This window comes from Chinchilla lanigera, unplaced genomic scaffold, assembly GCF_000276665.1.
Source record: "Chinchilla lanigera isolate Chin_1 unplaced genomic scaffold, ChiLan1.0 scaffold00007, whole genome shotgun sequence".
NCBI lineage: Eukaryota > Metazoa > Chordata > Mammalia > Rodentia > Chinchillidae > Chinchilla > Chinchilla lanigera.
In genome coordinates this window covers 28,683,475-28,710,739 of record NW_004955408.1, presented here as the reverse complement: position 1 = coordinate 28,710,739, position 27,265 = coordinate 28,683,475, and the positions used below count along the sequence as shown (strand labels likewise).

The 27,265-nt window shown below is 49.1% G+C and overlaps 3 protein-coding genes across 4 annotated transcripts in view; 2 read left to right on the top strand and 1 right to left on the bottom strand.

Moving 5' to 3' along the window:
• The window catches only part of Cltb (clathrin, light chain B), a gene marked incomplete at its 5' end in the record, with an annotated part of 24,634 nt that extends 6,827 nt beyond the window's left edge, over window positions 1-17,807 (top strand). Inside the window, 4 exon segments of one of the 2 annotated variants that reach the window (XM_005376376.2) lie at window positions 9,756-9,873; window positions 10,056-10,167; window positions 11,986-12,039; window positions 17,342-17,807. In XM_005376376.2, the coding sequence (XP_005376433.1) occupies window positions 9,756-9,873; window positions 10,056-10,167; window positions 11,986-12,039; window positions 17,342-17,513 (456 nt within the window). In that variant the 3' untranslated portion in view covers window positions 17,514-17,807. 2 annotated transcript variants of the gene reach the window in all.
• Window positions 17,808-19,977: 2,170 nt separating this feature from the next.
• Window positions 19,978-20,959, bottom strand: Higd2a (HIG1 hypoxia inducible domain family, member 2A). Its single transcript, XM_005376374.2, has 2 exons — window positions 20,706-20,959; window positions 19,978-20,362 (listed from the first exon to the last, which is right to left on the bottom strand). Exons 1-2 carry the CDS (start codon window positions 20,857-20,859, stop codon window positions 20,196-20,198), a joined length of 321 nt encoding a protein of 106 aa, XP_005376431.1. The 5' UTR covers window positions 20,860-20,959; the 3' UTR covers window positions 19,978-20,195.
• A 71-nt stretch (window positions 20,960-21,030) lies between these two features.
• On the top strand, window positions 21,031-26,561 carry Nop16 (NOP16 nucleolar protein). Its single transcript, XM_005376375.2, has 5 exons — window positions 21,031-21,238; window positions 21,330-21,438; window positions 22,557-22,626; window positions 25,419-25,525; window positions 26,311-26,561. Exons 1-5 carry the CDS (start codon window positions 21,132-21,134, stop codon window positions 26,452-26,454), a joined length of 537 nt encoding a protein of 178 aa, XP_005376432.1. The 5' UTR covers window positions 21,031-21,131; the 3' UTR covers window positions 26,455-26,561.
• Window positions 26,562-27,265: the final 704 nt, after the last annotated feature.

Genomic DNA, 27,265 nt, shown 5'->3' with positions numbered 1-27,265 from the left:
AAAAATTTTTTTTTTAGCGCAGAGTATCTGAAAAGGTGTGCCCCAGTGTTAACAGTTGTTAACCCTGAGGGTGGAGGGTAGGGTGGGGATAAGAAAAGTCCTTTCACTTTCACTGGATAAAAAAAATTTAGCCGGATATGGTAGCACATGCCTGTGATCCCAGCACTGGGGAGGCTGAGGCAGGAGGATCATTGCAAGTTCAAGACCAGCCTGGGCTACAAAGTGAGCTCAAGGCCAGCCTGAACTGCATTGTGAGATCCTGTCTCAAAGAGACAAAAAAAAAAAAAAAAATTATTCTTTAACACAAAAAAAGGGAAACCTATTTAAGCTATTCCTAGAGGGTGGAGATGTAGCTCAGTGGCAGTGCTTACCACATGTGCCTTGGCCTTGGCAAGGTCCTGTGTTCAACACTGAGGAAAAAAATTCTACCTAAAGACCTAAAGATTGCTCCTCAGGCTGGGGATATAGCTCGGTGGGGAAGCCCTGGGTTTAATTTCCAGCACCACAAAGGAAACAAAACAGAACAAACAAGACTGCTTCTCTGTGTAGTCAGCTAATTCCTTCCCATCATATATACACATCAGGTTTTAGAGAACCTAGACTGAGAGAACCCAGACCACAAACGGCACCCCCAGAACCCCACAAAATCCACAGTTCTCACTCTTATGTGCTAGGAGCCCAGGTGGGGCTGAGCCTGCACTGAATTCACTTTGATTCCCACTCTGATTAAATCAAAGGGGTTGCTCCTGGGAAATCTGAGTCTTGGAGGAGTTGGCCTTTTGAATCCTCAGGGAGAATAAACTGTTTTCTTACGTAAGCGGGATGGGCTGGTACCTTACACAGGGAGACTGGCCAAGTTCTGTTTTTGGAAAATTACTCAACTATTAGCAAGCTAGAGAAGTCAGTGTCTAGGACTGTAGCAGCTTCCTGTCCAGCTGAGCCCAACAGAGTCACACGATGACTATTTACTGTTGTATAGTTGCTGGAGCTTTGAGGCTTAGACTGCCAGGTGCTAGACATACCCAAGAGGACTTAGTTTGACCCAAAATATCTATGTCCTAAGGTGGACCTGGATCTGGAGATACCCTTTGAAGCACAGAAGTACCTAGAACACCATGAGCAGGATAATTTTATTTTTCAATTGACTAGAAAGTCTATACTTTACAATGTGCAAAGTCACATAGCAAATCAACCAGTTCTGGAGTTTCCTTGTTTGGTTGATTTGACTCCTCTGACTTGACTCCTGCTTTACCCCAGCTCCCCAGCTCCACCTTGCAATTGGGGGATTCAAGAACCCTGGGGCTCCTTCTTGGTCTCAGAAGGAATTACTATTCTCACTGCTAATAATAGTGGTCTCAGGTATGTTTATTTGTAAATCACTTCACATCACCGCCATCCTCAGATCCTACTAGGCAGGGGCAAGTCATTTAGAAGCTTAGTGGCAAAGCTTCAGCTCACCCACATCTTCTGATTCCCAGTTGGGTACACTCGGTGCTGTAGTATACCCTGCTGCTGGCACTGCAGGGCTACAGTGGCTGGCTGCTGGTGGAAGGGCCCAAAAGTTCTCTTTCGGATTGAGCATAGCTGTGTGTGACCTGCACTTCTGTGAGGAGAGACATGTTGGTCTGTGCTAACCACTGAAGGTATCTTTGCAGAGCTTTTGTGCTTTAATCTTTTCTGGCAGCTGGTGGGCCACTAGGGGGTCCAGTTATAAACCTGGTTCCCAATGTGACCTGAAGGTAAACCTGGCCACATCTATTCCAGCTCCATTTGGTACCCAGGGTTGGGGGAGGCAGGGACAGGGACAGTAGGCCCCTGAAGGATTCGCCCTCCTCCCTGCCTCTGCCTGTGTGAATTCTGTCCCCCTGCCCAATCCTCCTTTGAGCTACTTAGAGGAATCAACAGCTCAGCTCAGCTTAGCTTTAGCTGGTCAATCCTGAAGACGGATATATATGCCTTATCCTGCTGGCTGTCCCTGGAGTCACAGCACACTCCTGGCCAGCATGGTCTACAGAGGGTCTCAAGGCGGTGCCTGGCAGGAGAATTCCTCAAGAGAGGGGTGCCTGGGAGTGGGGCCAAGATAAGCCTGCCTGGAGCCATCTGTCTTCTGGTCCTGGGGATTTCTGACCCCATTCCTGAATCTGGGAAGGGCTCAGACCATTTCTGTAGCCACTGGTGAGACCCCTGGGCTGCCAGTCTCCTGGTAGTGAGCTGAGCTCCCACCTGGAGTGCTCAGATGATTAAGGAAGAGCCCAGTTGTGGGTCCCTCTGACACTCACTGGCAGTGGCAGGAAGATAAAGCCAGAGAAGCTTGGAGAAGAAAAGTCAGCAAACAGCTTCCCAGAAGCCGGATGTGGGGGCAGATGCCTATAGTCCCAGCACTCTGGGAGGCTGAGGCAGGGGGACTGAAAATTTGAGCCAAGCTGGGCAGTTTAGCAATTTAGTAAGACCCTGTCTCAAAATAAAAAGTAAAAAAGGACTGGAGATATAGCTCAGTATGAAGGCCCAGGGTTCAATCCCCAGTACCAAAACAAACGGCAACAGAAAACCTGATTCTCAGGAGTTTGCCTGCCAGAGCCCCATGGTGCTCACCTGGTCATGGTGCTCACCTGGTCATGGCGCAGTGAGGGCCAGCATGTGTGGGGAGGAGTGAGCCATGACAGCTGTGCCATCCCTCACATGGGCACCCTCTCGGGCTATGGGCATTTCCACGGCACTTGTTTCATATGATTTTTGTGTGTATCTTGAGTGGGATGTTGTCAGTGTTGTTTAACAGATTCAAAAGCCAATCTGCTTGGGGTCTTTTTCAACAGTCATCACCCAATAAATGGCAGAATAGAGACTGAAAGCCCCATTCCTCTGATGTTGTGTCCAGTGATTTGCTTGTACCCTCAACATTTATTTTGCAAAGCTGGGGATTCAAGGCACTGTGTGTGCTAGGGAAGTACCCTATCACTGAGCTACATCATTTTTTTGTTTGTTTTTTGGGGGGTTTTTTTGTTTTTTTTTTTTCCAGTACCAGGAATTGAACTCACGACCTTGTGCTTGACAGGCAGGTGCTCTGCTGCTGAGCTAAATCCCCAGCCCGACTTTTTTTTTTTGAGACAGGATTTTGCTATGTATTCCAAGCTGATTTTGAACTCACTACATAGCCCAGGCTGACCTTGAACTCAAAGTGATCCTCCTGCTTCAGCTTCCTGAGTGCTGGGATTACAGGTGTGTGCCACCACACCTGGCATCCCACATCACTTTATGATCAGCTGCTAGTTTATTCAATTGGCTGACTCAGTCTTCGAGTGCCATGGCCTATGCTGGGTTAGGAGATATAGAGGCAAATCCATAGTGGTGTTTGTCCTCAAAGAGTTTATGTCTAATAGGGCGCAGAGACCTGGAAAGAAGTCATTGTTGTCCAGGATGGTAGGAGGCTCAGATGGGAGGGCAGCACTAACAGTTTGAAGCCAGGCCCATGGTCTGTGCCTGTAGCCTTGGTGGGTGAGCCAGGAGGACTACAATTTTGAGGCTAGTCTGGATGGGCAGCATAGCCAGACCTTGTCTCAAAATGAACAGAGAGGGAGACAGAGAGAGAGAGAGAGAGAGACAGACACAGAGAGAGACACACAGAGAGAAACACAGAGAGAAACAGAAGGAGACAGAGAGAGTGAGGAAGAAGGAGGAGGGAGAATGAGGAGAGGGGAAGAAGGAAGGAAAGAAAGAAACAAAAGGGGCTGAGCACGGCGGTGCATGCCTATAATCCCAGCACTCGGAGTTTGAAGCATCGAAAGTTTGAGCACAGCCTGGACAACTTAGTCACTAGCGAGACCCTGTCTCAAAATTAAAATAAATAAATAAATAAAAGGGCTAGGGACATAGCTCAGTGAGAGGGCCCTGGGTTTAATCCCCAGTACTGGAGACACGAAAACCAAACACAGCCCAACACAACACAAAACAAAATGTCGTTCTTAGAAAGAAGAGCATGTGGGAAGCCCTGGGTTCAATCCCCAGTACCGCATGAATAAAAATGAAAAGCAAAGAAAGAAGAAAGTAAAGAGCTAACACTCTGCATTCTTCCTATGTGTCAGCATCACCCGAAAGCTTTGTAAGGATTAAACTCATTTAATCCTCTCAGTGCCCTTCGATGCAGGTTCTTTTATCATCCCCATTTTACACAAGAGGTTTAACAGCTTGCTCTGGTTACATAGTTTGAACAGGTGAGGGAGTGTAACAGGGAAGGGATGCTGGAAGTGAGTTTCCAGAGTGCCAGGGTGGGGTGAGGGTGGCCCTGGCCTCGGGCTAACCTGTGCAAAAGCACAAAGGATAAGCCACTTAGCCGAGAGTTCACGCAGAGTCCCCTTGGGACCTACTGCCCAGAGGGATTTGCCAAAGGGCTGTGAGGGGGCGAGGTGCAGGGCTGGTGTGCCCTGCAGTGGAGGGGCGGTCCGAAGTCCCCAGCCGGAGCACGGTACTGGGCCTCACTGCTGGTGTACGTGTGGCAGAGGAGGTGGATCCAACTTGGGCAGACCTCACATCTGGGCCTGAGGCAGGGCCACCTGTACCTTCAGGGAGATCGAGTGCTACAAACACACCAGGCAGTGAGACTGGGTGTGTGGTGCAGCCGCTGAGAGGCCCCGCCCCCTCTCCCTCGGGCCCAGCCTGCGGGCAGCGGTCGAAGCTTGGATGGAGTCGGAAGCCCTGCCCTTCATTTCCTGGCCTTTCTCAGCGGGACCGTGGACTAGTCATTTAACCTTCCAATCTTTCCTGCTTGTAAAATGGGAATTGAAGGCTCTGCCCTGCTCCCTCAAATAGGCATATTGAGAACAGTGCGCTGTAGCCCGGAAAGCTTATCAATTCCAAACCTGGCCTCTCAGTGAGCTGAAGCGTGGCCTGGATGTGGATGTGCAGCCCAGAAGGACCTTGTCCCTATTAGCTACTCTATGGCGAGGACGTTTACACCCAGTGATTCAGTTTGAATCCCAGGTCTACCGCTCCCTGGCCAGGTGATGTTGGCACTTCGGAGCTAGGCTTTCTTTACCTATAAAATAAGGATAATGAAACCCTCCACGTAGACTTGTAAAGATTAAAGACAACCGTTTAATTGTTGGCGCTGGAGTCTTAATTTTAGGACAGGCTTTTTGGTTTTCAGACTGGGTTCGAACTCAGGGCTTCATGCATCCCAGGCAAACGCTCTACCACCAAGCTATGCGGGAGGCATGGACAGGCTTTCTGGAGATGGTGAACACTGAAAGACACCAACGGGAAGAGATGCCTCCCCACAGGCCCTCCTCCCCTACTGCCCCACCCCCTTTCCTCCCACCTCTGGGGGCATTCATGCCCTTAGCATTTCCGAAGGCACCAACTGCATGTGGTCCCTGTGCCTGAAATACCCTGTCCCCAGCCTGTCTTGCTGCCTTCTGCCCCTAGGAAAGAACGGTCAAGCTGTCCTGTCTCCCCTGCCTGGTCTGTGTTACAGCACTTTCCCCAGCTATGGGCCTTACCTGTGAAAAATTCCCCTTCTCAGATTCCTAGAGATGAGCTATCTTGTTCTTCCATGTCTGCAAACCTGAATGTCATGCATTCATTTAATAAGTAATTTTTTGTGTGTCTGCTGGGGATTGAACACTGGACCTTGCACATACTGGGCAAGTGCTGTTCCACTGAGCTGTTCCCCAGTCCCAGTAAACATTCTCAAACTCTTCCTAGGCCAAGCCCTCCTGTCTAGATGCCATACGTAGATAGTATCTGCTCTCATAAGCTTACTTACTTGGTGAGTGAGGGGTGTATGCAAACATGGAAACAGAGAAGCCATTTCAGATACTGATGAATGCTATGAAGAAAATAAAATGCAATTCCATCTCTACCTATTCCAAAATCCAAGCATACTCAAGTGTCTTCAATACAAAGTCATAATATTTGCATAGAACCTACACACATTTTTCTGTATATTTTATTTTATTTTATTTTTGTCTTTTTGAGACAGGGTCTTGCTATGCAGTTCAGGCTGGCCTTGAGCACACTTTGTAGCCCAGGCTGGTTTCGAACTCGCAATAATCCTCCTGCCTCAGCCTCCCGAGTGCTGGGATTACAGGCGTGCACCACCACGCCCAGCTTTCTTCTGTATACTTTAAATCATCTGTCCATTATTCATAGTTCCTACTACAACATACATGCTATGTAAGTGGTTGTCACACTGTGTAGTTTAGGAAATAATGACAGGAAATAAAACTACATGTTCAGTAGAGGCAACCATTGCAGGCCTAACTGCATAGCACAGGACAGGTGGTTGGTTGACTCCAAGAATGTGAGTACAGGTGGACAGAGAAAGAGCTGGCTGTCAGGCAGTTACTTGAAGAAATGGTTGTGCTAGGGATGTAGATTAGCGGCAGTGTCCTTGCCTGGCATGTTCAAGTTCCATTCCCAGTATCAAGAACAACAAGCAAAAACAAAAGAAACAAAACCAAGAAGTGGCTGTGAAGAGTGGGAGGCAACTAAAGCCAGGGGCTCTGAGGCCTCTTTCAGAGCTGGGGCCTGAATCGGGAGAAGGGTGAGCCCAGCTGAGGGGATGTAGGCTGATTCTTCACAGGAAAGAAAGCTCCAGACAGAGACCCTGAGGGGGCACAAGATGAGCTTGCTCACTGGCCAGCATGGAAAATATGTGCTGATCCAGGATAGAAATTGGGAGTGTGGAGAGACGGATCCCTGAGATCTTATTCCAGTCACCTGATGTGACACAATCGGGCATTGCCTGCATCGTTTTAGGATGTGGATATGTGGAGAAGGGGCAGCAGGGAGCAAGGTCAGTGGTGTCCAGGATAGAGGCTGTGTGGGCTGCAGAGGGACAAAGTGGGAATTGATGGGGTCAGGGGACGCATTTTAGAGATTGTGCCCACAAGAGTTGCTATTGGACTGGATGTGGGATAGGAGGAAAGGGAAAACCAAGGACTGACATGAAGTTGGGGCTTTGGCAAGGACTGCCGTACCTTCTCCTGAGGTGGGGTTGGCCTGAGGGGCGGAGAGCAAGTGCGGGGAGGGAAACTATTGCGTGAAGTTTAAGGTACCTATTGGACACCCGTGTGGGTGGACAGAGAGAGGGCTGTCTGCTTGCTGCTTTCCCTGGGCTTGGTACCTGTTTGCTAAAGGAGTGGGGATTACTTGGTGGTCGGGTGGATGCCTTTGTTTTATTTTTATTTCAAACTCCTTTGACCTCGTAGAGGTGACATCCTTGGAGCAGAGAGATAGATAGTATACTATGTCATTTCAGACAGAGATAAGTGTTACAAAGAAAATAAAATAGGGCACCTGGTACATGCACACACACAAGGTAACAAGGCAGCTGTCTGCAGATGCAAACTTCTGTAGGGGAGGGGTGGTAGGAGTCCCTGGTAGCACACACCCCCACTTCCCAGAAGGGGCAGAATACCTGCCAGGGATCAATTTATGTTACCCTTGTAATGGCCTCGGAAGGCCCCTTGGGACAGGAGGAGGAAATCTCTGAATGGAAGTACCCTGCTATGCAGGCACGTCCATAATCCCAGCACTCTAGGAAGCTGAGGCAGGAGGATCCAAAGTTCGAGCCCATTCTGGGCAATGTAGCTATTTAGTGAGAACTTGTCTTAAAATAAAAAATAAAAACAGGCAGGGGTAGGGTATGGTGGTAGATGCCTCTAATCCCAGCACTTGTGTGTGGGGTTGCTGAGACAGGATGATTGCTTCGAGTTTGAGACCATCCTGGGCTATATAGTAAGTTCGAGGCCAGCCTAAACTACATAGAGTAACCCTGTCTCAAAAAGAGGGGGTGCTGGGGATTTAGTTCATTACAAAGGCCCTGGGTTCAGCCACCCCCCACACACACAAAGGGGGCAGAGAGAGAAGAGAGGAGAGAGAGACCGGAGCTGAGCGCTCCCCCACCCAAGGACAGGGCCTAATCCAGGTGCCCCACCCCGGACCCTGGGCCCACTCTTCCCTTACTCCACAAGGTTCTGGAGACAGCACTGAGGGTTCATCTGCTTGCTGCTTTACCCGGACTGCCCATACCCTTCTTGCCGATCTCCTCCTCTGAACTTGGTACCCTGGCCCTGGGGGTTTCTACTCATCAGCCACTGCTCACTGAGCACCTGCTATGTGCTGAGGGCAGCAGTGGACAAAACAGGACAGAAAACACGCTCAACACCGTCCAGTGGGGAAAGCATTAAACCTTACAGGCAATCACGGCAATGTGGACAGTGATGGAGGAGCACAGGGAGCCACAGAGTGATGGAACAGGGGTTCAGGGGGTGTAAACAAGGGCCTTCCCTGCCCCTCAGCAGCTCCTGATCCAGTCCAGCCGGGCTGGGGAGGCTCACAGTAGAAGGCAGGGACAGACAGGGAGCACAGAGGGGGAGGGGCCCGAAAACTGCTTGGATGGGCCACAAGGGGCTGGGCAGTGTCCCAGGGCGGGTGACGCCTAGCTGGAAGCCCGTGGGATGGAGTTAAGATTTCACCAGCTGGAGAAGGGAGGGGAACGACTGCAGGCTGAAAGTGCTAGGAGACGTGGGAGGCAGCCAAACTGCAGGCAGCCTGTGGGCTGCATGCAGACAGGAATGTGGAGGGTGCAGATGACAGTGGGGCATGGCAGGACCTGGCTGGGATCCATCTGAAATGGGGTTCTGGCTTTGCCAGACCTGATGTTGCCTCGCCCTGCTGGGCTGAGCTCATAATCCTCAAGGCGTTGGTCCCCAGCTCTGTCCGTCAACAGCTCTGGCAACAAAATGGGCAGAGCACAGGCCTGGATTCTGGCCTCCTTCCTTGGGCCTCAGTTTCCTCCCTGGTAAAATAGGGATGAGTAATAGTAGGAATAATTCTAGCTACCATTCTGCAAGCCATCACTTCATGCCTGGCACGCTTCTAGTGTTGCATTCAGGCTCAGCAGCAGCTCTGGAAGGTTGTCTTTCTATTGCTTCCCTTTCCAGATGAGAAAACAGACTGGAAAAGGCCCAGCAACTTGCCCCAGGCCACACGCACATCTGGTGGCATCAAGACTGGAATCTGAACTCAGACAGTCTGGCTGTAGAATCCAAGTTCTTCACCATGGCATGGTGTTAGCCACGCTGTCAATCTATCTCCAGGCTGCTTGCTCACTCAGCAAATATCTATTGAGCATTTGCTGTGTGCCAGCCACTGTGTTGGGCTCTGGGCACACGGCAGTGCACAAGACAGACCAAGTCCTTAGTATCATGAGGTGACATTCTCATGAACAAATAAGCACATTAGAAAATGAGGTTCTGATGGACCAATAAAAGCATTCAATGGGCAAACAGGCGCATGGCAAGTGACATCATTCCAGAGCCTGGTGTGGTGGTGCACAGCTATAACCCCAGCACCTGGGAGACAGAGGCAGAAGGATAGCTGCAGGTTTGAGGCCAACTAGGGATGCATACCAAGACCATGAGTATTATTATTTAGCCCTTTTATGATGAAGAAAGTGGCTGGCAAAAGGTTTCTTGAGTCTCTTGTTGATGGGGTGAGTGTGGTTGGGCTTGGGGCAAGGATGAGACACAGAGAGGTTGAGTAACTTACCCGAAGTCCACAGGAGAGTTGATGGAAGAAGCAGCAAGTGCAGTGGCAGGGTGGAGTCACAGGAGACAGTGGCTGTGATGTTACTTGGGGCCGCTGAGGTGTCCAGATGTGAGAGGTGCCTTAGCACTGGGATTCCCTAGCAGGGACAGATAGCCAGCTGGGCAGGTGTGATGGGCTTGGCACACCACTGTGTGTTTGTGTCCTAGGAGGCGAATGGGCCTGCTGACGGCTATGCTGCAATCGCCCAGGCTGACAGGCTGACTCAGGAGCCCGAGAGCATCCGCAAGTGGAGAGAGGAGCAGAAGAAACGACTGCAGGAGCTGGGTGAGGCCGGGGCTCACTGGGAGCTACTGGGGCCTGACGGGGTGGAGTGGGGAAGGTTAGGGCCTCACCCTGCCACCAGCTGAGGGTGGGCCCTGGCCTGCCTGGTGGGGGTGAGGGGCCAAGCATCCAGGGCAGTCGTGCCCACTGGAAGGCCGCCACTCATTCTCCTGTTGGGGTCGCAGATGCTGCATCTAAAGTGACGGAACAGGAGTGGCGGGAGAAGGCCAAGAAGGACCTGGAGGAGTGGAACCAGCGCCAGAGCGAACAAGTTGAGAAGAACAAGATCAACAATCGGTGAGAGGAGCCCTGGGGACATGAAGCAGCTCTGGGAATACGAGGGGGCGGTGGGGACACAGTGCGCTTTGGGGACATGCAGGACACTCAGGAGCATGGGTGGGCTGTGGGGACATGAAACACACTGTAGGCGCATTAGAGAGCCACAGGGACTTGAGCCCAGCCCCTGTGGGGGTGGTGTAGGGACTGTCCTGAATCGGCTGATTTGGTGGCGAATGCTGGAGGAAGGAGATCTGACACCGCAGCGCTGCTCCCTGGGTTGTCTGAACGGAGATCCCTTCAGAGCCAGGCTACCACTGAGCCTTCACCACACCCCGTACAGACAGGAAGGAGTGTCTGTCGTTCTTTTTTTTTTTTTTATTTAGTGTCTGTCGTTCAGCAGAAAGGGTCCAGGGTCCCAAAGGACAACTAGGGTGTCCAAAGTCGTAGGAGCCAGCAGCTAGGCCTGGCCCTCTGTGGCCGGGATTGGGGTCAGGAGAGCCCAGGCCTGCTTGGGAGGGAAGAACCAACTGTGTATAGGATTCTGTTGCTTGTAGCAATTACAACACTCAGCTCAGAGTGACTGGGGATAAAAGAGAATTAGCGGCCTATATACCTGAAAAGGTCAAGGGTAGGGCCATAGGCATAGTGGCATCAGGGGCTCAAGCAAAGTCAATGGACACTTTTACTGTCACTCAGCTGTGTTTTCTTCTATGTTGGCATCACTCTTGGGTGCACAGCCTGGGTGTGGGGGACAAGGATGACCACCAGTGGCTCCAGGCTTCTGCTCTACTCTCTTGGCAGTCTGGGTGAGAACAGCACCAGGCTTCCCACAGCTCCAGTCACAGTCCTTGACCTGACCCTCATCCGTATGGCTTATGTCATGTGCTCATGCCAGACCCAGTGACTGTAGCCAGGAGGAGGGACAGCCTGGGATGAAAGTCCTATTCTTTGGGCTGTGCATGGGCCTCTCCCACTTAAACCACAGGGAAAACAGTGGTGTAGCCTTGTCCCTCAAAGGACAATCAGGGTGTCCTGCCTGGAAAAAAAGGGGCATGGATGCTGGACAGACAAAGACAGCAGATGCCCCCTCCAAAGAACACCTTTGTGGACACGGTCTCAGACTGGATGCTGCCCGGTGGCTCTTGCCTTGGAGACTGTGCCCTTTACGGTACAAGATCTTCCTGAAGGAAAAGACACTCAGGGAAGCTGCCCTGTTTGTGTTCAAGAAACTGTTGGGCTGTGGGCCAGGAACTGGGGAGTCAGAGATGAGGAGGACACAGTCGGTGTCCTCAAAGAGCTCAGGAGAGAAGCACAAACACACCTCCGAGCTGGAATACAGTGGGGCCCACTACATGACAGTCATAGAAACAAGGAGCATGCTTGGGAGGAGTCCTGTGCCTGGAGACTTGGGCTTTGGAGCATGACTAGGAGTTCAGGGAAAAAAAGGCACGGCATAAGGCAGAGCATTCTAGCCCTGGGAACAGCACAGAGGGTGAGAGGATATAGTGTATTGGGGCACAGGGGGTCAGGGAGTAAGAGAAGGCGGAAGCCAGCAGGACTGGGGAATTCCCACTGGGAGGGCCTTGAGCAGAGACGAGGGCAGTGGGGAGCCACTGATCAAACAGAGTTGAGTTTTAGAGAAGGCTCTGTAGCCAGGGAGGAGGACACCCCTGTCCGATCTGGGGCCGTAGGTAGTTGCTGAGCCTTCAAACTGTGCTTCCTAACAAGTCTGCCACTGGAGGTACTAATGCTGTCTCTTTCTCTGTTTAACCTTCTGCCTGCCTGTCTCACTGTCTGTCTCCCGCTCCTAACCTCTTCCCTAACCTTTCCCTCAAGGATCGCTGACAAGGCATTCTACCAGCAGCCAGATGCTGATATCATCGGCTACGTGTATGTGACTCCTTTCTCCTCTGCTGGGGGAGGGGGTGCTGAAGGGGTGTGGGCCCCCCTTATGGCTGGCATAAAGTTTCTTGAGTCTTCTGCTGATGGGATGTAATGTGTGTGGCTGGGCTTGGGACAGCCATCAGAGCAGCAGCTGAACCCCGGTGTAGGCACCGACCCTGGCCTCCATTACTCTGACACACTAGAGGCAGCTTTGCCAAATCAGAGAGCCCTGTGGAGGTGGGAGGGTAGGGGGTGGTCAGAGAACAGAATGTGCTGGGCATTCCCGTGTGGGAGGGCGGAGGGCAAGGCACGCCAGCGCCTTCTCTGGGAGGTGCCTGCTGGGGGTGGGTGGGGTGATGGTGTCTTTATGAAGAAAACAAACACAGACCACAGGCTGCTGAAGACATAAAGAATAGCAGTTGCTTTCTACCCATTCCTGCCTCTTGCCCCCAAATGGACTGACTTTGGCTCTGAGTTCCTGCCCATACTGCCATGCGCCCCTCTCACCTCTTCTGTGTTCGGAGTCCAGCTGGTACTGTGGCGGACCTAGACCTGGGATGGCAGGCAGGTTTCCTCTCATGCCAGCACCAGTGGCTTGGCAGTGACAGCCTAGTGGGTGGTGTTGGGGATGCTGAAGCTGAAGGGAAAAAAATGTAGTATAATGGAGTGATGTCTGACCCACGTGTGTGTGTGTGTGTGTGTGTGTGTGTGTGTGTGTGTGTGTGGTACTTCCTCTTCCTGGGGAGCTGTTCTTTGCCTGGGGGATGCTACTGCAGCCCAAAATGCTGTCTGGGCTAAGTCTTCTCCCAAAAATCACACGGTCCTTGGGGCTGGGGATTTAGCTCAGCGGCACACTGCCTGCCTGGCAAGCGCAAGGTCGTGAGTTCCATTCCTGGTGCCGGAAAAAAACAAAACAAAACAAAAATATGAAAAAAGAAATCACAGGGCCCAGTAAGGCAGCAGCCTTCCTCTCCTTCCACCCATCTCCTCCTCAGCTGTCCTGTGTGTACTTATTGGTATTTACCCTATGCCAGTCTCTGGCCAAAGAGCAATGAGAAGGCAGGTGTGGTGGTGCATGCCTGTAATCCCAGCATTCTGGGAGGGTCATGAGTTTGAGCCCCACCTGTTCAATTTAGCAATTTAGTGAGAGCCTCTCTCAAAAAAAAAAAAAAAAAAAAGGTGTAGGGGACTTATAGCTCAGCGTGAAAGCCCTGGGTTCAACTCTCTTTCAGGAAAAGAAGTAATGTACACATGGCTTGGAGTATGTTGTGATAAGGAAGGACACACAGAGCTCTGGGATCTACTTTCTGCTGGGCAAGCTAGAACAGGTTTCAGAAATTCATGACCTTTAGGGACCTGTTTTGCTTTGTTGGTTTTTGTTGTTGTTGTTTTTTGAGACAGGGTCTCACTATGTAATTCAGACTAGCCTTGTACTCATGGGAATCCTCCTGCCTCATTCTCCCGAGTGCTGGGATTACAAGTGTATGCCACCATGCCTCACTCCTTCAGGTGGACCTTAAAATGCGAAAAGGAATTTGTGGGGTGGGGAAGATGGGACCGGAAGGTGGAGAGGCAGTTGGGGTAAAGCCCCAGAGAAAGCCCCAGTCTGGGTTGGTGGGGATGGACAGGAACTGAGGTGGGGAGGTGTCAGCATGGGAGTTGCAAAGCCTCTGTTGTGCTGGGCTGAGAAACTTGAATTTGGCTTTGCAGGCCGTGGGGAGTCCTGGGAGGTTTCCAGCCAGGAGGGAGGATGTCTAACAGGCTTTGTTCTGCAGAACAGGGGTTCTTCACTCCTGTTCAGCTTAAGTGGCCCAGGGAGCACCCAGGAGGGCCTGGTGTGGAGAACGAACCAGGGCTTCTTGGACTTCCACATGGCCATGATTAGCAGGGGAACCTGGGCAGCACAGGTTCTGATCCAGTAGGACAGAGGTGAGGCTCAAGAGTCTGTGTTTCTAGGAGATCCCATGGTGACGCCAAGCTGCTGGACCATGAACCACACTTTGAGCAGGAAGAGGGGGGAATCCCTTGACCCTGAAAGGGGCATCTCCTGGGATAGCTCCCCTCATTCTCACTCTCCAGCTCTATACAGAATATACCTGCCACTTCTCAGGCCAGGAAACATTGCCAGCATGGAGGCTGTGACCCTCATTTTATAGGTTAGGAGATGAACACAGCAGGTAAGCACATTTTCTAGGGAGGGGACGGATGACCTGACTCCCAGCCAGCTCCTGCTCGGCACAGCCCATGAGCTCCCCACCATTAGCCAGCGCCTGGGTGTGGCAGAGCTGGTCTTGTTTGAGATGGAGAGGGGCTCCCCAGAGAAAGACAGGGTCTTTCCAGGGAGCCTTGCTGGTCCAGGGGGACACAGACCTAGCTTTCCCCGCTTAATACTCTTTTTTGTTTTGTTTTGTTTTGTTGGTCTTTTTGAGACAAGGTTTCACTATGAAGTTTAGGATGGCCTTGAGCTCACTGTGTAGCCAGACTGACCTTGAACTCAGTGATCTTCCTGTCTCAGCCTCCCAAGTGCTGGGATTACAGATGTATGCCACTATGCCTGGCTCTTGTCTTTCCTTTAATGACTCCTACGTTTAGATTTTGTCTACTCAACGGTATCTACTATTGCAAGGCAAACAGAAACACTGAAACTACACCCAGGATTTGGAGGCAGATTTATTTATGTCCATGGGGCACTGATCAGGATCATTCCCAAAATATTAGGCCCAAAGGTCATGAGTTCAATCCCCGGTACCACAAAAAAAAAAAAAAAAATTAGGCCCAGAATCTCCAGTAGTTTGGAGTTTATATGGGATAAGAAAGCAGGGAGTACAGAAGCAGAGTACTTGGCTGTCTTTGATTGCTTCTTACAATACACATCATAGTGACCAGCCCTTTCTTTTTTTTTGGTTTTTCTCCGGTACCGGGAACCGAACTCACGACCTTGCGCTTGCCAGGCAGGCGCTTTGCCGCTGAGCTAAATCCCCAGCCCCGTGACCAGCCCTTTCTATGAGATAGCAGTAACAGGAACTTATAACAGGAATTGTTACTTGGGCAACTAACAGATTGACTTGGGGGTATTTTCTGTTACATTACCCCTTACTCAGTAGACTTTTTTTTCCCCCCCTTTGCAGTGCTGGGTATCAAACCCAGGGCCCTGAGCATGGTAGACAAGTGCTTTACCACCGAGCTACATCCTCAGCCCCCATTACTGGCTTTTTAAACTATCAGCCTAAACTGAAGAAGCCATACCAGTTTGCATACTAACTTGATTATCACCCAAAACAATTCCAATGGAATACTACTCAGGCTGTGGCTCCATAAAGATATGGACTAGATGTGGGGGATTCTACACCTGTCACTTATACCCTTGGAGGTTCATGGTAACATTAGCACAATAAAGGCTTTGTAAGTGCTAATATAAAGATCCTTTTCCTGGTTTTGTTTTGTTTTGTTTTGAGCTGTGTGTTCTAGGCTGGGTTTGAACTTACTAGGTAGCCCAGGCTGGCCTCAAACTCAGGGCAATCTGCCTGCCTCAGCCTCCCGAATACTAGAATTACAGGTGTGTGCCACCATATCAGGTTTCAAGATCCTTTCTGAGACTTCCATATGCGTTTACCACAACCCTTTTCAGATAGAGCATTCAGCAAAGCTGAATAAGGCACTTCAGTTAGTCACTGTCCTACCTTGATAAATGTTACGGAAATGTTGAAAATAGCCGTGGTACTGTGTTAGTTTCTCCAGGGGCCTTAAGGTGTCAGGAGCCCTGGGTTGGGAACTGCTGATGAAGAAGAAATGAAGAAAGTACCTAGACTGGGATAACTTGCTGAGGAGGGGAAGCCTGCGCTGGGTTGGAATGACAGGGAGTAACAAGCCCAGAGCAGGTGTGGGGGAGGGGCCTTTCAGGAAGGTGACAGGAAGTGCAGATTAGCTTTTTTTTTGGTGATGGAACTCAGAGCCTCCTACATGTTGAGTATGTGCTTTACCATTGAGCTACACCCTCAGCCCTTGGCTGTTTTTTTTTTTTTTTTGGTGCCAAGAATTGAACTCAGGACCTTGTGCTTACCAGGCAAGTGCTGTGCTGCTAAGCTATATCCGCGGTCTTTGCTTTTTTTTTCTTTTTTTTTAGTTTTTTTTATTGGTATATTTCATCTTATCTATCTATCATCTATCTTATCTATCTGAGACAAGGTCTCACTATCTATCTATCTATCTATCTATCTATCTGAGACAAGGTCTCACTATGTAGCCCAGGCTGGCCTAAAACTCACAGAGATTCTCCTGCCTCAGCCTCCCGAGTGCTGGGATTACAGGTGTGTGTCACCATGCCCTGCTATTGGTACATTTTAGATATAATGATCACAATCATCATAGGAAATTTGAACATGTACTTGACATATCTTGCTTCTTTTTTTTTCTCATTCCTCTCCCCTCCCTTCAAACCCTCTTCCCTCCTTATTTACAAAAGCTTTGTTTCTATTTTTTCCTTCTTTTCTCATTTTTTCTTTTCCCTTCCTTCCTTCCTTTCCCCCTCCCATTCTCATTTGAACATTTTCTTCCCATTTCCCAATATCTGTTACACATTTTGATGTCTCACACCAGAGAAACAATGCAGTATTTACACGTCTGATTTTTTTCACTTAAAAGTATAGTCTCCAGGTGTATCCATTTAGCTAGAAATGTCTCATGTTTATCCTTCTTTATGGTACAGTAGTACTCTATGGTATTAAAAAAAAAAAAAACAGCTGACAAACACCTATAATCCCAGCACTCAGGAGGCTCGCTGTGAGTTTGAGACCAGCTGGGCTACAAAGGGAATTCAAGGCCAGCCTGAACTGCATAGTGAAACCCTGTTTTGAAAGAAGACAACAAACAAAAAAATAAACCCCAGATCTTCTTTATCCATTCATTGGTTGAGGGGCTTTTGGGCTGTTTCCAAGATTTAGCTATTATAAATGGTCCTTGGCTTCTTACGCCCAGGCCGTTCCTGGGAAGCTGAGGTCAGGGAGCACTGGGCCGGGGAGAACTCTGGATAAAGTGCTCCAGCGTAGAATGGGCACAGCATCATTGCTCAGTGGAAGCAGGGCATCACTGACTGTTTTTTTTGGTCTTTTTGAGACAGGGTCTCGCTATGCAGTTCAGGCTGGCCTTGAGCTCATTTTGGAGCTCAGGCTGGTCTCAAACTTGCAACGATCCTCCTGCCTCAGCCTCCCAAGTGCTGGGATTACAGACGTGCATCACCACACCTGCTGGCATCACTGACTTTGGAGAAAGACAGACAGTTCTGAAACTTCTGTCCCATCTCTACTTGCAGGGCATCTGAGGAGGCTTTCGTGAAGGAATCCAAGGAGGACACCCCAGGCACAGAATGGGAGAAGGTGGCCCAGCTGTGTGACTTCAATCCCAAGAGCAGCAAGCAGTGCAAAGACGTGTCCCGGCTGCGCTCGGTGCTCATGTCGCTGAAGCAGACGCCACTGTCCCGCTAGATGCCTGCCGTAAGCATGGCCTCGAAGCAAGGGCCATGCCAGGGCAGAGGAGGGTCGGCTGCCGAGGCCGGGGTGGAAAATGGAAACCCTCTGGCAGCTGCTACACACAGTCTATTCCGTTCCTATCCATCTCCCAGGGCTGTACAGGGGATCCTCACCCCTCCTACTCCTCACTCCCTCCTGGCCCTATGGTCCGGCCCCTCATGCCTTCTCTTGTCCACTCAGTTGTGACTGTCCCTCCTGATGTATTTTTTCTTGGCTTAAAGGGTGTGTTGTTAACTCTTTTTACACTTATTTATTATCATCCTTATTTCTCTGGAAGCCATCACTGGTGTTAGGGATCAGTTTGTGCTTAGAGATTTCCAAGTTTCATGGCCTTTTGAGAAGGTGAGGACGTTCCCCAGGAAACCCAGGAGTGCCCAGCCAGAAAAGGCAGCTCCCTCCTGTGTTTGCTGCTTCCATGCTCAGGAGAAAGGACCACCTTTCACGGGATGCTTTTGCAATCTTGATCCTTATTGACCCTGAAACCTGTGAGGTAGGGATTTGTAATTAAGGGCACCAACGCTTCCAGAAGGAATAGAGAGGGAAGAGGCAAAGCAAAGGTCCTCAGTGGTGGCTCCTAGGACCAAGGAGAGGCTGGTGAATGTAGCTTCTGCCAGACCCCTTTCCTTACATTTGCCCAGGACATTCTGGATGTAGAGGGGCCAGAGCTCTGTGGGTTTTGCCCTCTTCAGCCGTGCTCTCCTGTGGATTTGGGATAAATAATCAGTAACCACAACTTCTTCTCCTTTATTTTTTTTACTTTTTTGAGACAAGGTCTTGCTTGGTAACTCAGGCTGGACTTGAGCTCACTATGTAGCTCAGGCTGGCCCCAAACTTGGGGCGATCCTCCTGCCTCAGCCTCCTGAGTGCTGGGATCACAGGTGTGCACCACCACACCTGGCTCATCTTTTTCTCTTTTAGTTTACTTCTGCCTCTTTAGCAGAGGCTGTAAGGATGTTCAAGCCAACATGACTGCACAGTGTTTAACTGCTAGCAATATAAGTTCTCTAGGGCTGCCGTAACAATGTACCGCAAACTGGCTGACAACAGAAATTTATTGTGTCATAGTTCCAAAAGTTACAAGTCCAAAATCAAGGTGCCATCAGGGCCAGTTTCTCCGAAGGTACAAGGGAAGGGTCTGTTCCGTGGCTCTTTCCTGGCTGTTGGTGGCCTTAGGCATTATTCGGCTTGCAGGTGCATCGCTCGTTTTGCCTCAATCCTTATGTGACCACTGTTATGTTGTCTGCCTTCGATGCATGTCTTTGTGTCCCAATTTTTCCTTTTTATAAGGACACCAGTCATAATGGATTAAAGTCCACCCTAATGCCTTCACTTTTATAGTGACATTCTCTTTAAAAGTATCCCTGTTCTCACACTCCATGTCCTTTCCTCGTATCTTGAGGCCACGGGTCACGACAATGTACTGCTCTACATTTGCAATTGGCCTCAGAGTTGACAGAGGTGGAGGCAAGAGACCTAGCTGGTCTTTATCGTAAGCTCTTCCGCTCAGAGATCTAGACTGTGTCAGAGGCCAAAGAAGTGTATTTTCTACATCTGGTCTTTTCTCTTTGCCACCTTGAAGGTGGTGTTGAGGAGGGATGGAGTCACACATGGATGCAGCACATTTGGGTCCCCAAATCAATACTTAGCCCTAGAGGCTCTCAGGAGGTAAGAAGAGCGGGGTGAAGAGAAAGGTGGAAGGCAAGTCTCATCTAAGCGCTACTGAAAGTTCAAAAGCTGCTGGCTAGGTTCCTCACACCCCACCCTCCAGTAGTGCCACTAGAGTGGCTCAATGAATTAGTTGCCTCCTCCTTTTTTTGGAGACAAAGTCTCTATAGTTTAGGCTGGCCTCAAATTTCAGGCGATCCTCCTGCCTCAGCCTCCCAAGTGCTGGGATTATATGTGTGTACCACCATGCCTGACTTGAATTAGAATTTTTTTTTTTGGTATCAGGAATCGAACTCATGACCTCAGGCTTACCAGGCAAGCACTTATGCCACTAAGCTATATCCCCAGCCCTTGAATTAGAGTCTTAAGAAGTGCCTAGCAATCTCTACTTTTAACAAATGCCCTGGATGACTGTCATACCAGGAAAGTTTGCCATCACTAGACTACATGATTACTTTTTTTTGTGTGTGTGGTATTGGGGATTGATCCCAGAACCTCTGCACTGAACTATATCCACAGTCCTTTTTTATTTTTTGAGACAGGGTTTCCCTAAGTTGCCAAGGCTGGGCTGGAATTTAGGGTCCTCCTGCTTCAGCTTCCCAATGTTGGGATTACAGGTTGCACCACCACACCCATCTCAGACTACATGATTTCTAAGGCCCACTCCAGGGTACAGACTGTTTTCTGTAAAAGCAAATACCAAAACCCATGGTTTTGAGCATGGGAGGTAAGATTGAGAATGATGTCACCAAACTACAGTGGATTATATTTTATTATGTAGGGAGTGGAGGTGCTGCGGCACACATAGAAGTATGCAACACCTAAACTGAACCAAATCTGGATTTCTGAAAAAAAGTCGGTTACACAACACAGAAGCCTGGTAGAGGAGGGTATACGTCTCTTGGCATAGTTGGTAGTTGCTCCTGGGTTTTGGAATGATCACCGCAGAGCTGCTATGCTCTGGCGGTAAGATCAGGGTCGAGACTTCATAGCAGATGCAGCTAAACCCAACAAGATGGCTGCGACCGTGAAGCCCTGGGCGGCAATCCGGACGCGCATCATGAGCTGGGAGCGCTGGCTGTGGCCTTGGTGGAAGCTGTAGAGGCCGTATGTGAGCGCGGCCGCCGTGCCCAGGCAGCCTGGGGAGGGGACAAAGCAGTGGGGACCAGGTCAGGCTCCGTACGTCCGTTCCGGATTTGGGCATCCTTCCCCAGATCCAAGACCGCTTCGAAGCACCAAAGGGTGGGCGGAACACTGGTCCAGGGGGGAGTCCTCTGCGCTCCAGAGTCCGCCCCATCCCAGCAGCTCTATCCCGCCCCTAAACCTACACTACTGCCTTTCCAATCAGTTTCACAGTCCCGCCCCTTCCCCAACTCTGGTCCAGTCTCATTCAGTCCCCCCAGGAGTTTTAGGTCCAGCCCTATTTCATTCCCCACAACATCACGTTCCTGTCAATTTACAGTTCCTACAGCACCCACTTACCTATGGGCACCACGGGGTTCTCACGAGTCTTGCGAAGGAATTTTTCCTTGAAGCCTTCTGGGTGGGTGCAGACACTGGGGGTAAAGTTTTCAATGACTGGGGGCTGCGATGGTTCAAAAGGTGCCTCCGGAGTCACAGGGCCGGGAGTTGCCATGTCCAGGATACCACAGGAGAAAACTGAGGACGCTAAGCTCCACCTCCCGATGAGGTCATGAAAGGGGCAGGGAAACACGTTACTGAGCGTAGTACGCAAACGCAAGTACTCGTTGCATTCTGGGAGTCGTAGTAATTAGCGAGGATGCGCTACAGAAATGACTACATTTCCCAGAAAGCTTGGAAACCCCTTCCGCACCCGCCGGGAAGAGTCGGTTAACACGAGGTTCTCAGACAGGCGGTGGGTGTACCCCTGGTGCGCTGGTCAGTGCGATGCCGAAGGCCAAGGGCAAGACTCGGAGGCAGAAGTATGGTTATAACATCAATCGAAAGCGTCTCAACCGGAATGCTCGGCGGAAGGCAGCGCCGCGGATCGAGTGGTGAGGGGGCGGCGTACGGGAGGCAGGGGACCTCGGGGCCGGGACGGTCCACGAGATGACAGCACGGATCTTTCTCTGTCTTTGCCGGTAGCTCCCATATCCGACATGCCTGGGACCACACCAAATCTGTACGGCAGAACCTGGCGGAGATGGGTCTCGCCATGGACCCCAACAAGGCGGTGCCCTTCCGTAAGAGAAAGGTACTAACAAGGCAGCATCCCGGCTCTCGCCGCCTTCCTTCTTTTTCTCCTTCCGTCTTTATTAACCTCTTTCTCTCCTTTCCCTTTCTTCACTGCTCCTTCCTTCTTCCTCTGCCTCGATGTGTTCACATCCTTACTGGTTTGCGACCTCTGTTCGTCACCCGCTCAGCCTGCACCGACTGTGCGCAAGAGGCCCTTCATACCTCCCCCAGCCTCCCTGTTCAGCGCACGTTTAGACTTGAATTTCTTTCTTCCAACACAAAATATTTTCCCTCAGAAAGTCCCTTGGCGTCTCAGTGGTATTTTCCAGAAAGTAAACTTAACTGATCTTTATCTTCTTAATAAGGACCCTCCTAAAGCTTAAGATTTTACAGTTTCCTACATCTTTCCCCAGTCATCCTTCGTCTGAGGCTTCCCTAAAACTGATTTCTCTCTACTAAGTCTTTTTCAGGCCACCCTTTTAAGCTTTCAAAGTTAACATTCCTCTTACCCAGTAACTTTCTCCCTTTAATTTTTAGAATGTATATGTACATGATGGTCCTGTATATTTATTTACTTACTTGTTTGTTGTCTGTGCCTCTTTTCTCTAACATAATCTCCTTGTGTTTTGTGAGCTCAATGGTGAACCCAATGAATGAATGGGCATGCAGAATGAATTTGTCCCATTACCTTTCGGCATCTTTGTTTTTTTCCTTCATGCCAGAGGAAAACAACATTCATATTTTTTGAACAAATGTGAAACTATAGTTAAGCACTGTCAGGTAGGCCTTCCCCATAGAGAAGATATCTGACATTTTCCTCCACTGTAAATTATAAAGCACTTTCATGGCATTGTTTTAGTTAGTACACACCCAAGTGAGGAAGGCAAGGAGTGTTATTTAATAGATAGTCATGGAAAGATAAGCTCCTTACTTGTGTTTCAAGAACTGTAGATTATAGTTGTGAAAACTAGTGCATTGGTTCTCCTTGTTGTTTACTTCCATTTGACCTTGAGCAGGGATTTTTATGTGTAATATGATTATAATGGGATAGGTGGGATCCTTCCTTCATCCAGGTCAGACTTCCCTGATGAAAGCTCTTCCCTTGTCTGCTGGTCTCACAGGCTCTGTTCTCTGCAGGTGAAAGCCATGGAAGTGGACATAGAAGGAAGGCCCAAGGAGCTTGTACGGAAGCCCTATGTACTAAATGGTGGGTGCAGACCACATTCCTCTGGATCACCCTGGTGTTGTCCCTGGAAAGGGCCCTTGAATGTCCTCATTTTACAGCTGGAGAGACAAAGGTTCAGAGAGAAGCGAGCTGATCCAAGGTTCATGGAGTTAGAACTGTGCCCCAGGCTCTGACATTTTCACTTTAGTACTGAATAAATTTAAGCATATGAACTAAGGTCAGAGATATTCAGGGAAGATGTATCCAAATGCTTGAGAAGATAGAAAACAAACCATTAAGCATTTAGGCATGTGTTTGGCTTCTCATGTATTTCAGGATGAACTGAGTTAAGAGATTTCCCATCTCATAGTCTTTCTAATGGAAAATCAATTTCATGTATATTAAGGCTATGGAGATTGAATATTAAACAAGGAGAATAAACCTTGTAGGTGCTAGATGTGATGGCAAATGCCTGTAATCCCAGCACTGGGAGCCTGGGGCAGGAGGATTGATGGCGAGTTCAAGGACTGCCTGAATACAGAGAAAGACCCTATCTCAAAAATCCAACAAAGGGGCTGGGGATTTAGCTCAGCGGCACAGTGCCTGCCTGGCAAGTGCAAGGTCGTGAGTTTGATTCCTGGTACCGGAAGGAAAAAAAAACAAAAAAAAACCAAGAAAAACCACACACACAAAAAATCCAACAAAGTAAAACCAAAAACAATCATAAAAAAAAAAAAAAAAAAAAAGGCCCTGTGGGAAAGCAGGAATACACTGGAATTCTTTACTTTTCTCTACCTATTATGGATTTTACTTTATTTTATTTTATTTATTTTCACACTGGGAACTGAACCCAGGGTCTCACACATGGTAAGTACATGGCTACTGACTATACTACCAGCTCCAGTTAGGAATTTTTAACAGCTTTCCTGAAAGTAAAAGGATTTAGATGAGCAAACATTTGGTAGGGAATTCTTTGAGTTTCTGTCTTTAGTTGATCTTTGTGGTTGTCACAGGAATTACTGCATAGGAATGTATATACAAAGTCACATGTACTCATTGTAGTTAGAGAATTTAAATTATTTGTTATTTCTTTTTTTTGTTTGTTTTCTTTGAGACAAGTTCTCACTATGTAGTTCAGATTGCCTTTGAACTTCGTATGTAGCCTAGGCTGGCTTCAAAGTCCCAGTGATCCTTCTACCTCAGTCTCCCAAGTGCTGGGATTACAGGTGTGTGCGAGCACACCTGACCATGGCCTTGTTTTGCTTTTTGGAGTCAAGGTCTTGGTATGTAGTCTAGGCTGGTCTAGAACTCATGATCCTTCTGTCAGCCTCCTGAGTGCTGGGATAATAGGCATGTGCTACTGTACCTGGCATTGTTTTTTAATTTCAAAAATCTTGAATTGTGGTTAAAAAAATTACATAGGATTTGCCATCTTAACCATTTTAAATGTACATAAACTTCAGTAATGGTATTTTCACATTTTTGTGTAACAGATGTCCAGCACCATAAACCAGGCATGGTGGTGCACACTTACAATCCCAGGATTTGAAAGGTGGATTGCTGCACGTTCAAGGCCAGCCTGGGGTACACAGTGAGTTTAAAGGCAGCCTGAACTACAAAGTAAGACCCTGTCTCAAAAACCCAAACCTTTGCCTGTAATTACAGCTCTAGGGGCTTGATGCAGGAAGAATGTTGTGATTTTGAGGCCAGCCTGGGCTGCATAAGTGAGTTCAAGGCCAGCCTGCACTACATAGAAGACCATGTCTCAAAAAACCCCACAAAGCCAGGGTATAGCTCAGCGGTACAAGTGCCTGCCTGGCAAGCACAAGGCCCTGAGTTCAATTCCCAGTATCAGAAAAATCACACACACACCACGAGAAACCCAATCTTGCCAGGCCTGTTGACATATACGTGTAGTTGCAGCACTTGGAAGGCTGAGGCTGGAGGATTGCTGAAGTTGAAGGCCAACCTTGACATAGTGAGACCCTGTCTCAAAAAACCAAACAAACAAAAAAAAACTATACTTATTGAATAATTCCCCACTTGCTCTTCCTCTCTAGGTCCAACAACCTTGTCAAAAATAATTTTGACTATACGCAATATTAACACCTAACCCCCTAGATCACATATAACTATGCCACTTCTGTGAGGAAGCTCTTATTCTATATTATAGATGAGAAATGGGAATTTTTGCCTCTTTTTTTTCTGGTGCTCCTGGGAATCAAACCCAGGGTTTTGCAAAGCTTAAGCAAGTACACTCTCAGCCTACTGTTTTTTTTTTTTTTCTTTTTTTTTTTTTGAGACAAAGTCTCACTATATATTTCAAGCTGGCTTTGAACTTACTATGTAGCCCAGGCTGGCCTTACCTGTGGCAAGCCTCCTGCCTCAGTGTCCTGAGTACTGGGATTACAGGAGTGCACTACCATGCCTGGGCACCAGCTCTAGTTTTCATTCAGATCTTTACATTTTACATGGGTCTCTGAGAGGTTTAGAGCCAGAAATGAGTCCTGCTTTCCAGACAGATAGTATATCTTTACCTGTGTCCACAAGGCCTGGCACTAAGTAGAGATACAGGTACATGGTTTGGTGCCTTCTTTTTAAACCCATCTGAGGCCTGGAGAGGAGTGGCATGCTTTTCAGGTAGTTGCCACACTAGGTAATAGGGTTGTAGAAGGCAGAGTGTGGGATATCAGAGGCTGAAAAAGTTTCCCATGATGAATTTGAGAATGGCTTTGAACAGCAATTCTTATGGCATGGGAATGGGTGGTGGGTGTATGTACAGCTCAAACACAGCAGAGGCAAAACCTCATTCCATCTGGCTTCTGTCACCCCAGACCTGGAAGCAGAGGCCAGCCTCCCAGAAAAGAAAGGGAATACCTTGTCTCGGGACCTCATTGACTACGTGCGCCACATGGTGGAGAACTATGGGGAAGACTACAAGGTAAGGTGCTCAGGCCCGGTAGGAAGAACTGCTGGGACTGGTTAGGAGGCAATGCTGGACCATTCATGCCCTGAGCCAGGCGTGGTGGCGCACATCTGTAATCCCAGCACGTGGGAGGCTGAGGCAGGAGGATCATTGTGAGTTCGAGACCAGCGTGGGCTACAAAATGAGCTCAAGGCCAGCCTGAACTGCAGAGTGAGACCCTGTCTCAAAAAGACAAAAACAAAAAAACGAAAAACAAAACATTCATGCCCTGATCTACTTGCCCAGTGTTTCTCCTGAGACTGGGTAGAAAGAAAGGGGGAGATATATCCCTTCACAGGGACTTAATACAACAAAATGCTACCAGCCGGGTAGGTTGAGTAACCTGTGGTTCATGTCCTATTCAACACATTTGTACAAAAAGCTTGGACTAGTTGCCATTTCTTTTGTGAGAGGGTTCACAAAAAGTCCATATATTTGGCTTTTTTTCAACACTGAAAGATCTGGCCACACTGGACCTCTGCTCCCAGGTGGGATTAGCTGGCTATGGATGGATCATGAGCTCCTTGGCTAGTCCAGCTCCTGCCCAGTTTACTGGCTTCTTGGGCTTGCCTGGTCCCTAAGGGCGTTTGTACCCGTTTCCCCAGCTCCTTAGTGCAGAAGGGCTCCACATACACTGGGCCTGAGGTAAGGAATCTGGATATCAGTGATAGGAAGTGGTTTGCTCAATTTGCACAGAGCTAGCTAGGATTTGAACCTCTGCCTGTCTGTCCCTCTTTTAAGTTACCCTTCTTCCTTCTTAGGCCATGGCCCGGGATGAGAAGAATTACTATCAAGATACCCCAAAACAGATTCGGAATAAGATCAACGTCTATAAGCGTTTTTACCCAGCGGAGTGGCAAGCCTTCCTTGATTCTTTGGAAAAGAATAAGATGGAGATTGAATGACTCTGGGCCAAGGCCTTGTTCTGGACCAAAGAAGCTGGAGCCGGCGTGTAAGACAAGGAGGGTGTGTGGCTTCAGATGATGCTGGCTAATCCTGTGGAATCAGGTTACACATATACACACACTTCTCTTGGGGAAGGACCAGGCTTTGAGGCGCTAACTGAATTTGCGGGGATCCTCTTGCCTTAGTCTCCCGAGTGCTGGGATTGTAGGTGTGTGTCACCACACCTAGCTTTAAGATGCCAATTTATATTCTTTTTTTGAGTACTTGAGATTGAACTCAGGGCCTTGCACATGCTAGGAAAGCACCTCTACCACTGACCTACATCCCCAGCCTTCTGATTTATATTCTTTTGGGGGCTCACAGAAAAACCAGAACTTGTTTTTGGAGTGGGCACTTTATTTGAATATAGTCTATACATAATAAAACCAAGGATATTTGACTTCTGTGATGGATTTGTATTTACCATTCCCACCCAAGCCCAGGGACTGCATCAGTGAGTACCAACCCTGCCAGGGCAAACAGGCCTTCCAGCTTGGCAGCATGGCCATGTTCACATGCTCTTGTAAGTGCAGCCTCCTTTCTCTTCAGTTGCCTTCTGCCTTGGTTTCCTGCAAGTTCTGTTTGCCCTCCTACAGAAGCTTGCTGGGAAGCTGGGCTGCTTAGAGTGGCCTGCCTTGCTAGTGCTAGTCGCACCCGAGGCCAGCTGTGGCTTCAGTGCCAGAGGTTAAGGAGCCAGCTCCTGGTCTGTCCTCTAAGTGATCAGACCTGCCTTTTGGGGCTGGTGGACTGTGGTGTGCCATGCACTAGTTC

Bases quoted from the DNA above. Each gene is read 5' to 3' on its own strand.
- Higd2a (XM_005376374.2), bottom strand. From the start codon at position 20,859: ATGGCAACTCCCGGCCCTGTGACTCCGGAGGCACCTTTTGAACCATCG. The intron at 20,363-20,705 runs GTAAGTGGGTGC...TCCCCTCCCCAG, and splicing joins GAACCCCGTGGTGCCCATAG to GCTGCCTGGGCACGGCGGCC.
- Nop16 (XM_005376375.2), top strand. From the start codon at position 21,132: ATGCCGAAGGCCAAGGGCAAGACTCGGAGGCAGAAGTATGGTTATAAC. The intron at 21,239-21,329 runs GTGAGGGGGCGG...CTTTGCCGGTAG, and splicing joins GCAGCGCCGCGGATCGAGTG to CTCCCATATCCGACATGCCT. The intron at 21,439-22,556 runs GTACTAACAAGG...TGTTCTCTGCAG, and splicing joins TGCCCTTCCGTAAGAGAAAG to GTGAAAGCCATGGAAGTGGA.